General features: G+C 41.9%; 1 protein-coding gene across 1 annotated transcript in view; it reads left to right on the top strand.

Moving 5' to 3' along the window:
- PDXDC1 (pyridoxal dependent decarboxylase domain containing 1) overlaps positions 1–16,180 on the top strand; it is a 55,408-nt gene that overhangs the window by 18,647 nt on the left and 20,581 nt on the right. The window contains exons 5-12 of the mRNA XM_021086178.1: positions 2,369–2,515; positions 3,686–3,875; positions 7,534–7,602; positions 9,849–9,927; positions 11,010–11,094; positions 11,981–12,029; positions 12,182–12,283; positions 13,154–13,279. Of these exons, the coding sequence (XP_020941837.1) occupies positions 2,369–2,515; positions 3,686–3,875; positions 7,534–7,602; positions 9,849–9,927; positions 11,010–11,094; positions 11,981–12,029; positions 12,182–12,283; positions 13,154–13,279 (847 nt within the window). The remainder of the gene's footprint in view (positions 1–2,368; positions 2,516–3,685; positions 3,876–7,533; positions 7,603–9,848; positions 9,928–11,009; positions 11,095–11,980; positions 12,030–12,181; positions 12,284–13,153; positions 13,280–16,180) is intronic.

Consider the following 16,180-nt stretch of genomic DNA (forward strand, 5'->3'; position numbering starts at 1 on the left):
ATGTGTGTGTAACTGGGTCACCATGCTGTACAGTAGAAAATTGACAGAACACTGTAAACCAGCTATAATGGGGAAAAAATCATTATATACAAAAAAAAATAATAATAATAAAGGCAAGATGTCTTACCAAAAAGAAAAAAGTACATGTGTTGTTGATCTCGATGATGGTTGCATTCTCACATCTTGCTGCAGCAGTGTTCCATGCCTAGCTACATATGCCTTTTTTTTTTTTTTTTTTTTTTGCCTTTTTAGGACCACACCCGGGACATATGGATGTTTCCAGGCTTGGGGTCTAATCGGAGCTACAGCTGCCAGCCTACATCACAGCCGCAGCCATGCCAGATCTGAGCCAAGTCTGCGACCTACACCACAGCTCACGACAATGCAAGATCCTTAACCCACTGAGCGAGGCCAGGAATTGAACCTGCGTCCTCATGGATCCTAGTCAGATTCGTTTCTGATGTACCACGACGGGAACGCCCTATGCTTTTAAAACAATGTTCACTTTTTTCTCTACAGGGAGACTTTTACATATTTTAGATAGTATGTTTTGTACAAGGAAGTCATTGACTAAAATCTTGTCGTTTTTATGGTTGTGTCTTAGAGAGGGGCTGGCTCAGGGACAGAATAGTTTGGTGTGCTTCTTTCTGACCTCCTGCTTCTGAGCATGTGCTTCTGCCTCTGATTGGGGAGAAGTGCTGCGGCTGAATTCACTGGTGTCAGGCCACGTTGTCTGTGATTCATCTGTTTATTTATTCATGTCAGGTGGTTTATGTAGCTTCATTTTTCTCTTTAATTGTTTTAAATTTAATTTTTTGAAGTAATGCCTTTTCCTGGTTCAAATTTCCAAAGATACATGGTTATATACAAAGGCAGTTTTCCTTATTACCTCTGCTTCCCTACCTTGTACTTCTTCCTAGAAATAAAATGTGGCCAGTTTCTTGTGAATTCTTTAGAAATATGAAACGCGGAGTTCCCGTCGTGGCGCAGTGGTTAACGAATCCGACTAGGAACCATGAGGTTGTGGGTTCGGTCCCTGCCCTTGCTCAGTGGGTTAACGATCCGGCGTTGCCATGAGCTGTGGTGTAGGTTGCAGACGCGGCTCGGATCCCGCGTTGCTGTGGCTCTTGCGTAGGCCGGTGGCTACAGCTCCGATTGGACCCCTAGCCTGGGAACCTCCATATGCCGCAGGAGTGGCCCAAGAAATAGCAACAACAACAACAAAAAGACAAAAGACAAAAAAAAAAAAAAAAAAAAAAAAGAAATATGAAACGCGTATCTATATACTCAAGCAGAATATCTCTGCCCCCCTCCTAAATACTGTGCACATTGTTCTGGGCCTTGCTTTTTCTCTGGAAGTCATGGAGTTCCTGGCCTATCAGGATACAAGGAGCTTTCTCCTTTAAGAGCTATTTAGTTTTACTTTGAATGGATGAGTCATGTTTAACTTAACTAGTCTCCTATTCATGTTTTAGGCTGCGGCCAGTAACTTTGTACTTGTGTCATTTCTTATAGAAAAAGTGTTTCTGGAGTTGAAAGTCCTAGAAGTGGGATTGCTGGGTTAGATGAGTTTGTGCATGTGTAAATTTGATAGACGGTGCCAAAGTTCCCTTCCCAGAGTCAGTTTACATTCCCAGCACGGTGTATGAGAGCACCTCCTTGCCCACGCCTTTACCTGCAGGGGGTGTTAGGGCCCAGACCTAAGGACCATTGCCAGTGTGTTAGGTGGGAAATGGCACTTCAGCAGAGTTATAATTTGCATTTTTCTTGTGTAGCAGATTAAGTATCTTTTTGTATGTTTTTGTATGTTTTTCTATGTTTTGTGACCCATTTATATTTCCCTTTCTTTCAACTATATCCTTTGCCCAGTATCCTGTCAATTTTTTCTTTTCCTTTATTGCATTTATTCTTTATAAGGTATATTGGTCCATCCATTTTTATTTATATATAAAACTATACCTAGTTCCCCTTGAATTTGCTGTTTTGTTTTAAACAGCTATTCAGTGAAGGGAATTAATCTTCCTTTATTGGTCCTTAAATTATTTTCTGTATATTTTACTCTCCATGGTTCTGAAAATTGGAGTTTAATTTTTTGGAAGAAATTATTCAAAAACAGTATGTTTAATAGGTATTCAGTAAAAAGGATATTTATCTCCAAGACTCAAATTAAAAAGTTGTTTTTTTTCCCCGAACTTTTAATACGTTCCTTGCATTGAATTTTCTAAATTTATCTCCTCTTCTGCCTTCTAGGGCATTAAGTGCATTTCAGCTCTGACATAAATATCTGTGGAATACTGCAAATCTGTGTTTTATTTATTTTATGCATTGACCAATTCTTTTTTTTAATGTAATGAATTTTGATTGACAGAGTCCAGGATATTGGAGAGCAAGGTCATATAGCTTTGTTGGGGCACAGTCTGGGAGCTTACATTTCAACTCTGGACAAAGAGAAGCTGAGAAAACTTACAACTAGGATACTCTCCGACACTACTTTGTGGCTATGCAGAATTTTCAGGTAATAAGGTTTTAGTTTCCGATAACGTCATTTCGGACTTGAGTGTAGCCTGTGAGAGAGCTCTTTTCTGGAGCTATGCTGCCTGGGTTCAGATGTGCCTCTTCCCTTTCCTCTTGGAAGCATTGCTTGATCTCTCCATGCCTCAGTTATCTACAAAAGTGGGTGGCAGGAATATGTATTTGATGATAGAATTTTGAAGAGTCAATGAATTAATAAATTAGTACATGTTAAGAGCTGAGAACATAGCATGTACGTACGTGTTGGATCATGTCTACAGTTACTTATTTTTAGGCTTCCTAATGGGCACATGTTGATAGAAGATATAGCAGTGAAATGGATTCAGATATTTTTAATCGAAGTATTAGCTATGCTTTAGTAGAAATGCTATCATCAGGAAGATAAGTATGTGTTATGAAATTGAAGTTTGCTTTATATGTAGTAATACTGGCATTATTAAGGAATTCTAGCCGATTAAGGAGTCAGTAGTAGACACGGGACCATTGGTATTTTGAGTTGATGCTATTGCTTCTATGGGAAGGGAATGTTTGCCTAACACTGGAACATTTAACTTGGGAGACCTGTTTTCAGATGTTGGGAAAGCTTGGCTTGGCAAGAGTATGAGTTTGCCTAACTGTATGGCAAAGGGGGAATTTCCTTCTGTTCTAGTAAAAACCCAGCACCTGTAATTGGAATTCGCTCCTTCTCTTGGAGATTGAGAGGAATAAAAGGTCCCGAGCAGGTAATAGTGAAAGCAGAAGTTAGCCTGAGTGGTATTTTTGACAATTTTACTAATTTTGGATGTTTGGGGGCTGAAACTCTACTAAGAACCATGCCTGCATCATCCAGTGCTGGCTTTCTTATAAAAGAAGCTAATCCATGATCTTCAGCCTTTTCATACCTAAGGGATTCCCATTCTCTACAGGTGTTCATAGTTTCTGCTCTTTTTGGAGTTGGGTGTGGAGGAAGGGTCATTGTCTGTGTTCTCTATAATTTCCAGATGCGAGGAGTTGTGGGCCATCTGAGCCGAGGGTGATTCCTCTCTCCTGTGATGGAGCCAGGTGATAGTTTCTAGGTTGAGAATGGAATTACTTCCATGGTTGTAAGATTGGGATATAAAATCAGTGTTAACCAGAGATAAGAACATACTGACATGTGGTTGTCTCTTAACAGGTATGAAAATGGCTGTGCGTATTTCCACGAAGAAGAAAGAGAAGGACTTGCAAGGATCTGCAGGCTTGCCATTCATTCTCGCTATGAAGACTTCGTAGTGGATGGGTTCAATGTGTTATATAACAAGAAACCTGTTATATACCTTAGTGCTGCTGCTAGGCCTGGCCTGGGCCAGTACCTTTGTAATCAGGTAATGTGGTTCAAGGTATATATGGTATTTTTTTTATTTAAAAATTTATTAATATTATTACTGTTGTTGTTGTTGGCTGTACCTGCAGCATGCGAAGTTCCTGGGCCAAGGGATCAACCCAGTCCACAGCAGTGACCCAAGCCACAATAGTGACAGTGCTGGATCCTTAACCTGAGGAGCCACCTGGGAACTCCACAAGGTGGCTATTTTAAAGAAAATGTTTTATTCTGTCCTGGAACTTTTTCAAGTGTGTAGACCCATTTCTTTAGCTGCTTTTTTTTTTTTTTCAACTGAAAAGAAAGATATTTTCTGAAGTTCCTGCTGTGGCAGAGTGGGTTAATGATCCAGCATTGTCTCTGGCAGTGCTGGCTCACTCCCTGGCCCAGTCCCTGGCCCCATGTAGTGAGTTAAGGATCTGGTATTGTCCCATCTGCAGCATAGGTAGCAGTTATGCTTTGGATTCGATACCTCGCCTGGGAACTTGGATATTCTGTGGCTGTGACCAAAAAAGAAAAAAAGAAAGGTGATTTTCTTGTATGATTATTTTGTCATTAAAATATAAATGTGTGGAGCTCCTGTTGTGGCACAGCAGAAACGAATCCAACTATAATCCATGAGGTTGCGGGTTCGATCCCTGGCCTCACCCAGTGGGTTAAGGATCCAGTGTTACCATGAGCTGTGGTGTAGGTTGTGGACATGGCTCAGATTTGGCATGGCTGTGGATGTGGTGTAGACTGTAGGCTGTAGCTCCAATTAGACCTCTAGCCTGGGAACCTCCATATGCCGTGAGTGCAGCCCTAAAAAAGACAAAAGACTGTGTGTGTGTACACATACATGCATATAAATATGTATTAATGAATATATATGTATACATTTTAGTTGCCCAAAGGCAACCACAGTCAACATTTTACTTTATTTCTTTCCAGATTTTAATCAGAGTGTGTGCGTTTTTACATGGTTATATCTGGCTTCTTTCAAGTATTATTACAATAGGTGCATATCATGTTTGACCACTTCTTCAAAGTAATTTATTTATTTTTATTTATTTATTTATTTATTTTTTTGTCTTTTGTCTTTTTGTTGTTGTTGTTGTTATTGTTGCTATCTCTTGGGCCGCTCCCACGGCATATGGAGGTTCCTAGGCTAGGGGTTGAATCGGAGCTGTAGCCACTGGCCTACGCCAGAGCCACAGCAACGCGGGATCCGAGCCGCGTCTGCAACCTACACCACAGCTCACGGCAATGCCAGATCCTTAACCCACTGAGCAAGGGCAGGGACTGAACCCGCCACCTCATGGTTCCTAGTCGGATTCGTTAACCACTGCGCCACGACGGGAACTCCCAAAGTAATTTATTTTTAATGTCTTTGCAATATTCCTTCAAGTGAATGCATAGTATTTTAACTGTTGCCCTTTTGAGCAACTGGAATGTTTGCATTCCTTTGCTTTTTTATGACCATTTTCAGGAAATGTTCTTTGTACAGTGCATATTCCTGCATAAGGCTTTTTCTATATTTAGGGTTATATTCCCGAGATAGATTTTCAGAGCCAGTCTAGAATTATTAGATCAAAGAGTGTTACCATTTTTTTTTTTTTTCTTTTTATAGCCACACCTGCAGCATATGGAAGTTCCCGGACCAGGGGTCAAATTGAAGTTGCAGCAGTTGGCCTACACCACAGCCACAGCAACACTGGATGTGAATTGCATCTGTATCTCCTCCATGGCTTGTGGCAATGCTGGATCCTTAACCCACTGAGTGAGGCCAGGGACCAAACTCCCATCTTCACAGACACTATATATAGGTTCATAACCTGCTGAGCCACTTTGTAAAGTGATTAGGGGACTGCTTAGGGGACCACCTTGAGACAAGAAATTGTTAAGCCTCTTGGCCAAGAATGTTTTAAAGTAAAACCCATACGATTGGAGAGTTTGTCTTTATTAAGATGGAGAAGTCCCAGGAAGATATATAGGGAAAACTTAGAGCTTAAGTTAATTCTGAGCCATGGTCATTGGTGGCAAGAAATTATGCCTTCTTTTTGAAGGGGTATAAAATGAGGAGTTTTATAATATCCCTGTAGAAACATGAAACAGATTAGTTATTGAGCGCCTATTGTAAGCCAAGCTTTAAGGAACCAAGACTGTCTTGGGACAGCAATCTAGTCTTCAGCAGATGCGTGAGGTTGTTCTGTTAAATGGGAAAGGCAGGTGGTGGCATAGTCATGGTCATGGTTTTAAAAGTGTACATACTTACCTGCTTATGTCTTTTATACCTAGAAGAAAGTAGTTATGTAATACATTTCTACCTCAAAAATGTCTGGACCTTTCTAAGCTAATAACCTGTTAACAGTGGTAGACTGGTGGCTTATGGCCATTTTCACTTGCAAGTTCTATATTGTTTTTTATTAATATAGTATATAGTTGATTTACAGTCTTGTTGCATCTGTATTTTTAATTGTGTGTTTTACTTGGATTTCACATTCATAATTTAAAAGAAAAATTCTTGAAAGGGACAAAGTGTGAATAAAGTGCTCATTACATTTTTGGTCTTTAAATGCTTCCAAGACTCAGTAACTTAACTGCTCAGCATAATACTGAGCAATATGCTGCAAACGTTAAGAAAAAGAAAAAATTCCCAAAACATAAACTCCTCAAGGATTTAGAAGCTAAAAAATGAATGTAAAATTAATTCCAGTTACTCTCTCCATAACACTGACTTCATTTTTTTCAAGAAAGGTATATCTGCTAGTCTGCATTTATTGCTTTAAATGTGGGTGGACCCATAAAAAAGACATTGTACTCTGAATGCCTTTAGCTGACGTTATTTACCTCTAATGCTTGGAGGAAGGATCCTAAATTATCCCCCAGTCCTCAGGGCTTGGTTTGTTTCTCTGTTTGGAAAAGCTTTTGTTTTTGTTTTTTTGGTATATTCTAGAATACAATAAAAACATTAATCATTTAGAAAATTGAGTTGATAGTTACTCATTTAGTTGACTTATTTAGAAAATTTTGCATTGTCTGTATCCTCTGAAAAGACAACTCCTGGAAAATCACCTAATTTTTTTTGGCTTGACTTTTTAGATATACTTTATTTTATTTTTTTCTAGATACACTTTAACATCTGTTTATAATATTAAGAGTTCTTGGGAGTTCCCATTGTGGCTCAGTGGTTAACGAATCCAACTAGCAACCATGAAGTTTGGGGTTCAATCCCTGGCCTTGCTCAGTGGGTTAAGGATCCAGCATTGCCGTGAGCTATGGTGGAGGTCACAGACGCAACTCAGATCTGGTGTTGCTGTGGCTGTGGTGTAGGCCAGAAGCTATAGCTCCAATTTGACCTCTAGCCTGGGAATCTCCATATGCTGTGGGTGCGGCCCTAAAAAGACCAAAAAAAAAAAAGTGTTCTTAAGGAGAGATTGTTTAAAAAGGATATTTGTTGAGAGTTCCCTGGTGGTCTAGTGGTTAAGGACTTGGTGCTTTTACCACTGTGAGTTCAATCCCTGGTCTGGGAACTGAGATCTCACATCAAGCTGCTGCTTGCCGTAGCCAAAAAATAAATAAGTAAATAAAAAGAATAATTGTGACTTAGAGCCACAGTATTTTAGGGACATAAGAGAATGGTGGCAGAGATCTTCCTTGTAAAATTCTGTTTCTTCTTGCAGCTTGGCTTGCCTTTCCCCTGCTTGTGTCGAGTGCCCTGTAACACTATGTTTGGATCCCAGCATCAGATGGTGAGTTCTCCTTTTGGTTTATAAAATAATCGTGTTTTGAAACCATGTCTTTCTTTCAAATGAAGTTCTATTTACTGGACTCCAGATAGTTATTAGCTTATTCACATATTGCTTATATCTTTACATCGTGTGACACACGCGTCTAGGTTTGAGTCTCCATGAAGGTTGGTTGGCATAGAGATCAGGAGTGTCTGGCTCTTAAGGAGTTAGGGCCGAACACGTAGCACACGGAGGTTCCCAGGCCAGGGGTCGAATCAGAGCTGCAGCTGCTGGCCTACACCACAGCCACAGCAACTCGGGATCCGAGCCGCATCTGTGACCTACACCACAGCTCACGGCAACGCTGGATCCTTAACCCACTGAGCAAGGCCAGGGATTGAACTTGCATCCTCATGGTTGCTAGTCAGATTCATTTCTGCTGAGTCACGACGGAACTCCTTTAGGGAGTCTTGTAATCACTGTATCACCTGTTTTAAGTAGAATCAAGGAGTTCAGTTAAGCACCAGAAATTCTTACTCAAGTTCATCCTTTCAAATGGTTATCACTGTTGCCTGGATTTATGAATGGGCAGATTTTGACAATGAGGTCTTTTTTTTTTTTTTTTTTTTTTTTTTTTTTTTTGTCAGCGCATATGGAGTTCCAGCTGTTGATACTGTAGCATGCTACCAGAGCAAGCAGTATCGAGGTCTGCACCACACAGCTCACGCACCGTCGTTCCACTCAAGGCAGCCGACCCACTATGTTCCTAGTCGGATTCTTAACCATGGCACGGAATGACAATGAGGTCTTTATTGTAATTCTTGGGATTGGATTCAACTTCTTTTTATTTATTTATTTTTATTTTTATTTTTTTTCTTTTTGCCATTTCTTGGGCTGCTCCCGCGGCATATGGAGGTTCCCAGGCAAGGGGTCAATCGGAGCTGTAGCCACCGGCCTACGCCAGAGCCACAACAGCGCGGGATCTGAGCCGTGTCTGCAACCTACACCACAGCTCACGGCAATGCCAGATCCTTAACCACTGAGCAAGGGCAGGGATCGAACCGGCAACCTCATGGTTCCTAGTTGGATTCGTTAACCACTGCGCCACCACGGGAACTCCGTCAACTTCTTTTTAGATACACATGTGATAAATCTTTCCAAATTGAACCAGAGCAAATGGGATAGGTTTTAGGGTTCTGTATTTCCTTTTTTTGTTTGTTTGTTTGATTTTTTTAGGGCCACATCCACGGCATATGGAGGTTCCCAGACTACAGGTCTAACTGGAGCTACAGCTGCTGGCCCGCACCACAGCCACAGCAACCCAGGATCGTGCGCATCTGCAACCTACACCACAGTTCATGGCAATGCCAGATCCTTAACCTGCTGAGCAAGGCCAGGGATCAAATCCGCAAGCTCATGGTTACTGGTCGGATTCATTTCTTCTGCACCACAACGGGTACTCCTGGGTTCTGCATTTCCTTTTCAGGGTAGTTAGATTTTCAGGTTCAGATACATCAGTGAGTAGTAGTATTAGAGATAAATTTTTGGCTGTTTTTTTGGGGGGTTGAGAGAACATTTTTATTTATTTACTTATTTTGGCTGCACCCACAGCATGCAGAGATTCCTGTGCCAAGGATTGAACCGAAGCTACAGCAGTGACAACGCCAAATCCTTAACTGCTGGGCCGCCAAGGAACTCTAAGAGAGAATACTTTTTTTAAACATTAATGTTTAAAACTAGAGAAATGTTGGTTCTATATGTTGTAGTTTTTAATTTTAACTTCATTTAACTGATTTTTTCTAGTTAGTCTTCAGGGAAAACAGTTTGATTTTCACATCCATGATTAGGGAAAAAAGGAAAATTGTCAGGAAAAGAACTGATCTGATAAAATTTGAGTCATCTGCTTCTCTTGGAAGTTAGGTAATTTTTTTTTTTTTTTTTTTTTTTTTGTCTTTTTAGGGCTGCACCCTCAGCATATGGAAGTTCCCAGGCCAGCAGTCTAATCGGAGTTTCAGCTGCGGGCCTACACCACAGCATAGCAACACAGGATTGGAGCCATGTCTTCGACCTACAACCACAGCTCACAGCAACGCCGGATCCTTGACCCACTGAGCAAGCCCAGGGATCAAATCCCCATCGTCCTGGATACTAGTCGGGTTGGTTACTGCTGAGCCACAACAGGAACTCCCAGGAAGTTATAATTTTTTTTATTTTATAGCTTTTATGCTGGTTGTCTCATGTTTTTACGGTTTGTCTTTTAATCCCAGGATGTTGCCTTCCTGGAGAAACTGATTAAAGATGATATAGAACGAGGAAGACTACCCCTGTTGCTTGTTGCAAATGCTGGTAGGTATCATGAACATGAATCTTCCATTTTAGACATAGAGAGACGCTAAATACTTAGCCTAAAAAATGCCAAGTCTTAAGTAACGTTCGTGTGCTGCATGTTGAAGACAGTCTGTGTTAGCTCTGTGGTGAGATATTATAGTAATGTCCACCTTTGAGACAGCAGGTCAACTACCATTTTCTTCTCCGCTTACCAATACCAGCATTGTATTTGAAGTTCTAGACACTGCAGTAAAACAAGAAAAATAATATGACCTACACATGGAAAGGAAGAAGAACCTACCTTTATTTACAGATGGCATGACTGTGTAGATAGAAAATCCTAAGGAAACCACAAAGAATAGCCGTTGGAACTAATAAGCAAATCTTTCACGGTTTCAATGAACAATTGAAAATGAATTTTAGGAGTTCCCATTGTGGCTCAGCGGTAACGAACCTGATTAGTATCCATGAGGATGCAGGTTCAGTTCCTGGCGTTTCTCAGTGGGTTAAGGATCCGGCATTGCTGTGAGCTGTGGTGTAGGTTGCAGACACAGCTTGGATCCTGAGTTGCTGTGGCTGTGGTGTAGGCTGGCAGCTACAGCTCTGATTTGACCCCTAGTTTGGGAACTTCCATGTGTTGCAGGTACAGCCCTAAAAAGACAAAAAAAAAAAAAAAAAAAAAAAAAAAATTAAATACCATTCACAGTAGCATCAAACAAACAAAAAAAAAAACGAAACACTTTAAGGATAAATTTAACAAAATAATGCAGGATCTCTACACTGAATTTTTTTTTTTTTTTTTTTTTTTTGCTTATTGTAAGACCTGTGGAAGTTCCCGGGCCAGGGATCAAACCTATGGGATCACAGCAGCAACCTTTGCCACAGCAGTGACAACGCCAAATCCTTAACCTGCTAGGCCATCAGGGAATGCCATAGAAGTTGATTTTGAGCCAGTCCACAAAGAACAGCTCAATGAAGCAGAATGTTATTTCTCTCATAGGGAAATAATGTGTATGGAAGCTATAGAAGGTAACATTATCATGCTGTAAGACTCAGAACGTACTTGTTGCTGTTGGTATCTTTTGCGTGTGTTTATCCAGGAACTGCAGCAGTCGGGCACACAGATAAGATCGGGCGTTTGAAAGAGCTCTGTGAGCAGTACGGCATATGGCTCCACGTGGAGGGGTGAGTGGAGGGGAGTTTAGCCCGATGGTGGGCCTGCACTGAGTGCCCACACAGAGCGGCCATCCGGGCACTCCCTTTGTGGTCATGTTTATCACTCAGGGCTCTTTGGGTTGCAGAGAGATAACAAAATTGCCCCAATTGGCTTAAGCAAGAAGAGATTATGATTGGCTCACATGACTTAAGACCGGTGTTAGGATTGGCCTTAGGCACTGTGTCAGCCAGGACTGGGACTCGGTGCTCCTCTCCCTCCTTCCCCTGTCACTTGGCTGAACTTCCTCCCTGCTGGCTCCATCTGTAGAAAGCCTGTTCTGGTGCAAAGTAGCTGCAGCAACTCCAGCCGCTCCAGGTTTGTGTCCAGAGGGTCACCAAGGCCTTGTGACTGGTCACTCCGCTGGTTTAGGTCATTCGCCCACCTCCAGAACAAAGCTCTAGTCTTATAGAGGAAATTGGGGTGGCTGCCCAGCAGGCCGTGGGCGTGTTGCTAAGAGAAGAGGGGAGAGGATGCAGGGAAGCCTGGGTGGGTTACAATTTCCCACTGCTAGCCCATCATACATGGTGAATGACTTAATTTTATTCCCCTGGGAAAGAATGGTGACTGGGAAATAATACCTATCAGAGATTTAAAAGGAGACACCCATTATGCTAAATAAGTAGAAGATATCCCCTGAAACATATTTTGATTAAAATGTATTTTCAAGTTTTCCAGAAATTTGTATATCCCATACTTTGCGTTGCTCTTGTAAAAAGTATCAGCACAGCTGAAAGACATGTAAATGTCAGCTTGGAACAGCACAGCCTTTTTTTTTTTTTTTTTTTTTGAAAGTACATACTTAGTAAATATGCAGCAGTAAATAATTCGTTCTTAGGTCTGTGTTTTCCCTTCCAGTGTGAATCTGGCAACGTTGGCTCTAGGTTATGTCTCCTCGTCAGTGCTGGTATGCTGTTGCTTTATTTAATGTTATGTTTTTAAGAAGGAATTTTAAATCACTTCATCCCTGATGGCTTTTCATGATTTTTACGAATGGGAACGGATATTGGGTTTCGTGTATCCTGATGGTCTGATGGGGAGTTGTTCTCTCTTTGGTAGGCTGCAACCAAATGCGATAGCATGACATTGACCCCAGGCCCGTGGCTGGGTTTGCCAGCTGTTCCTGCCGTTACCCTTTATAAGCATGACGATCCTGCCCTGGTAAGCTTGCCCTCACTGGGAGGCAGGGAGCATGGCTAGTCATCATCGGGTCTGGGAGCAAAGTACAGAGAAAGGAAAAGGCAAAAATCTTCTTCGTGCTATTTCTATGACTTTTATTTTTTTCCCCCGAAAGTAATGTTCTTTTTAACAGAAGTGAAACTATGCCATATATGGTTTTTTCTATTTATTCTCCCCAAACTTGCCCATGTGAATGAAGAACTTTTTATCACTGTATAATATTCCATCACTTCAGTACCACAATTTAGTCATCTCCATGTCTGAACTTTCCAGCTCTTTTCACATTTTTGTTACTCAAATAATAAGCCTCATTCATTGTTTGACATTATTTCCTTAGACTGGGTTCCCAGAAGTGGAATGAATGATTCAGAGTATTCTCAGTCTCTGGATCCACGTTGTCTAAAAGGTTGTAACGTGATGCCAGTTTTAAAAGCATAGTGGTGGTTTTGATAGAGGATCAGTGAGCGACAGTCACATGCAAAATAAGCTTCCAGTGACTCTGCTTCAACAGTTAATGCCTTGCTCAGGTGATAATGGCCAGGTACTTGAGGATGCCCAGAACAGCCTTGGAAGGGCTGCCTCACAAGTGGCTAAGAGCCCCAGCTCTGGGATGCACCCATCTGGATCATCATCCTGGCCTTTACCACATCTTAGCCGTGACAAAGCAGGGGCTCTGAGCTAAGTTGCCTGGAATACTTACCTCTTGGAGCTATTGGATGATCAAATGAATATTGCAAGCCAAGGGCCTGGCATAGCATCTGACACAGACTAAATGCATAGTACAGGTAACTAATTAGTTCTGCTGTGTGATTTCATTGGCTTTGATTAATAAACCTATATTGGCTTTTTCAGACTTTAGTTGCCGGTCTTACATCAAATAAACCAGCAGACAAACTCCGGGCCCTGCCACTCTGGTTGTCTTTACAGTACTTGGGACTTGATGGGATTGTGGAGAGAATTAAGCATGCCTGTCAGCTGGTAAGTAGAAACCCAAAGTTTAAATGAGTCACAAACACTCCAAGGAGGAAATAAGAGACAGAAAAATACTTCCCTGATTTGCCCTCCACCCAATACTGTTGTCTGGATTTCCCGTCTTGTAAGCAAGCAGACCTCCTGCTGTGCATGTGTAGGTTTCTGGGACTGTCCCAGCATTTTAGATGAGATGAAATCAGATTAAAAAAGAATGCCAGTGTCAGCATGAGATCAGACGTCACAGGGTGGCAGCCGGGGAGTGGAAAAGGATGCGCAAGAGGGGGTAGACATTCCATTTGACTCACTGACTTGAGGGTAAAGGCTGTAGAGACAGTTCTAATTCTATATTTAAGGTGTTCTAATTTGTACTCCAAATTTGTAAAAAATAATATAACTATGCTGTAGTTTAGAAAGCAAAAAAATGTGTTTGTGCAGTTTGAGAGCTGCGTTCCACTTAAGTCTAAAGCGTGATGTCACCTCTCCGTACCTCTGATTTCTCACCTATTAAGGGTGATGACGTAATGGAAGATTGTTGTGAGGACTGAATCAGTCAGTACCTGGAAAGCTCATCATAGCGCCCAGTTACACAGGAAGGTATGCAGAGAGGTTTAAGAATAACTCTTTAAGTATTTTCTTGGAGTTAGTACTTTCTTGTGTCATCTAAATATTTAAGAAAAATTAGTATTTTTGTTTTACTGCAGCAGGAATCTTTGGTTCATTCATAATGTTAGGATAGTTCATTCCAATATTGGTTTCTTTTTCTTTTCTGGCTGTGCCCATGGCATGCAGAAGTCCCTGGGCCAGGGACTGAACCCAAGCCACAGCAGTGACAACATCGAATCCTTCGCTGCTAGGTCACCAGGGAACTCCATTCTAACGTTCGTTTCTAATGAAATAGAAACATTCTAAATGAACTTGTTTCATTTCTGCATCACACAATATTAAGATTTATGTTCATTATGTTTATGGAAGCACCGCATTTTTAAAAACATTGGCTCCCATTTTGAGGTTTGGTTCTTCAGAGAGAGAGAAGCCTTCATTGCCGTGGTAACTTAGTCAATTTGGGGAAGGTTTGGGCCCTCCAGGGAGGGTTTTTCAATTCCCTTTGGCTGTGGAGTGCAGGAAAATAATGATGACATTAACCACCAAGCCCTTGAGGTCCCCGCTGCTCTGGCATCTCCCTGCCAGCAAATACTGTAGCGGATCTCAAACACCCCTGGGGACCCCACTGGAACCGTGTGGGGGTTGAGCAGCCGTGGGCGCCTGCATACATTCCTGCCTCGTCATCCACAGCAGGCCCTCTGTTCCCCGAGAGCGGAGATCAGCGTCCTCCCTCACTTTTGCAAAAAATTTCTTTTTTCTTTTTTTTTTTTTTACTAATTTATTTATTTACTTTTTTTTTTTTTTTTTGTCTTTTTAGGGCCGCAGCCACGGCATATGGAGGTTCCCAGGCGAGGGGTCGAATCGGAGCTACAGCTGCTGGCCTACACCACAGCCACAGCAACGCCAGATCCAAGCCGCGTCTGTGACCTACCCCACAGCTCATGGCAACACCGGATCCTTAACCTACTGAGCAAGGCCAGGGATCGAACCCGCAACCTCATGGTTCCTAGTTGGATTCGTTTCCGCTGTGCCAAGACGGGAACTTCCTCCCTCACATCTTCTTCCTCCTCCTCATCTTCGTCTTCATGGGAAGCAGTTCTTGAGTGTTTACTCAGTGCAAGCGCTGTGGAGTCTCACTGGACCTCTGCCACTGGTCCAGAATGTGAAGTCCAGTGATAACATGTTAAGCAGGTGTCTTCCGGTGTCCAGCCCTCAGTAAATACCTGTTGAGTTAATGAAGTGTATGTCATTTCATCGCCACCTTCATGTTGAGACACGTGGGATTGAGGAGGACGCTGGTCATCCCTCCCTGACACCGCCGTGTTCTAGCATCTATCAGCTCGGGCAAGATAGCATCAGATACTAAGACCCCCACTTTAGAGTTGAGGGAATGGAAGCCCGAGGAGGGTGGAAAGCTTGTCCTGCGTCATAGCTAGTTCATGGCTGATTAAGTACCTTACCCACGGGTGGCAAGTGGCAGAGTGGGGTCATCAACCCTGATGTGGTTACTGGAGACCCTCTGCTCCTGACCAGCTCTGAACAGTGCTGTGCACTCTCATTTACCCTCGATCTTCCTTCCACTGTCAGGTCCTGTGCCTTGTAAACATTGCACTCAGTGGTTTTTGGTCTTTTTTTTTTTTTTTTGAGGTATTATTGTTATATAACATACTCATTTCAGGTGTACATCATAATGATTCGGTATGTGTATACATTGTGAAATGATCACCAAAATAAGTCCAGTTAACACCTCTCACCATATATAGTTACAAAAAATTTCTTATGGTGAAGACCCTTAAGATTTTTTTTAGCAACTTTCAGTATGCAGTGTGTTAAAAGTTACGACAGTACTATTGACTGTATTCCTAATGCTGTGTATTGACTATATTCCCTATGGCTTATTTTTATAACTGTAAGTTGGTATTTTTTGATCCCCTTTCATCCACCCACCCCCAACCCCAACCACCAGTCTTCTCTGTAGCTATGAGCTTTGTTTTGTTATATTTATTTATTTATTAATGTTATTTATTTTTATTTTTGTTTTTTAGGGCCACACCCGCAGCATATGGAAGTTCCCAGGCTAGGGGTTGAATTGGAGCTGTAGCTGCCAGCCATAGCCACAGCCACAGCAACGCCCGAGCCACAGCAACACTAGCTTGTGGCAACGCTGGACCCTTAACCCACTGAGCAAGACTAGGGATCAAACCCACATCCTCATGGATATTAGTCAGGTTCTTAACCCGCTAAGGCACAACAGGAACCCCTGTTTTGTTTTGTTTTAGATTTCACATATAAGTGACATCATCA

The sequence above is a fragment of the Sus scrofa genome, chromosome 3 (assembly GCF_000003025.6).
Source record: "Sus scrofa isolate TJ Tabasco breed Duroc chromosome 3, Sscrofa11.1, whole genome shotgun sequence".
In the NCBI taxonomy this organism is placed as follows: Eukaryota; Metazoa; Chordata; class Mammalia; order Artiodactyla; family Suidae; genus Sus; species Sus scrofa.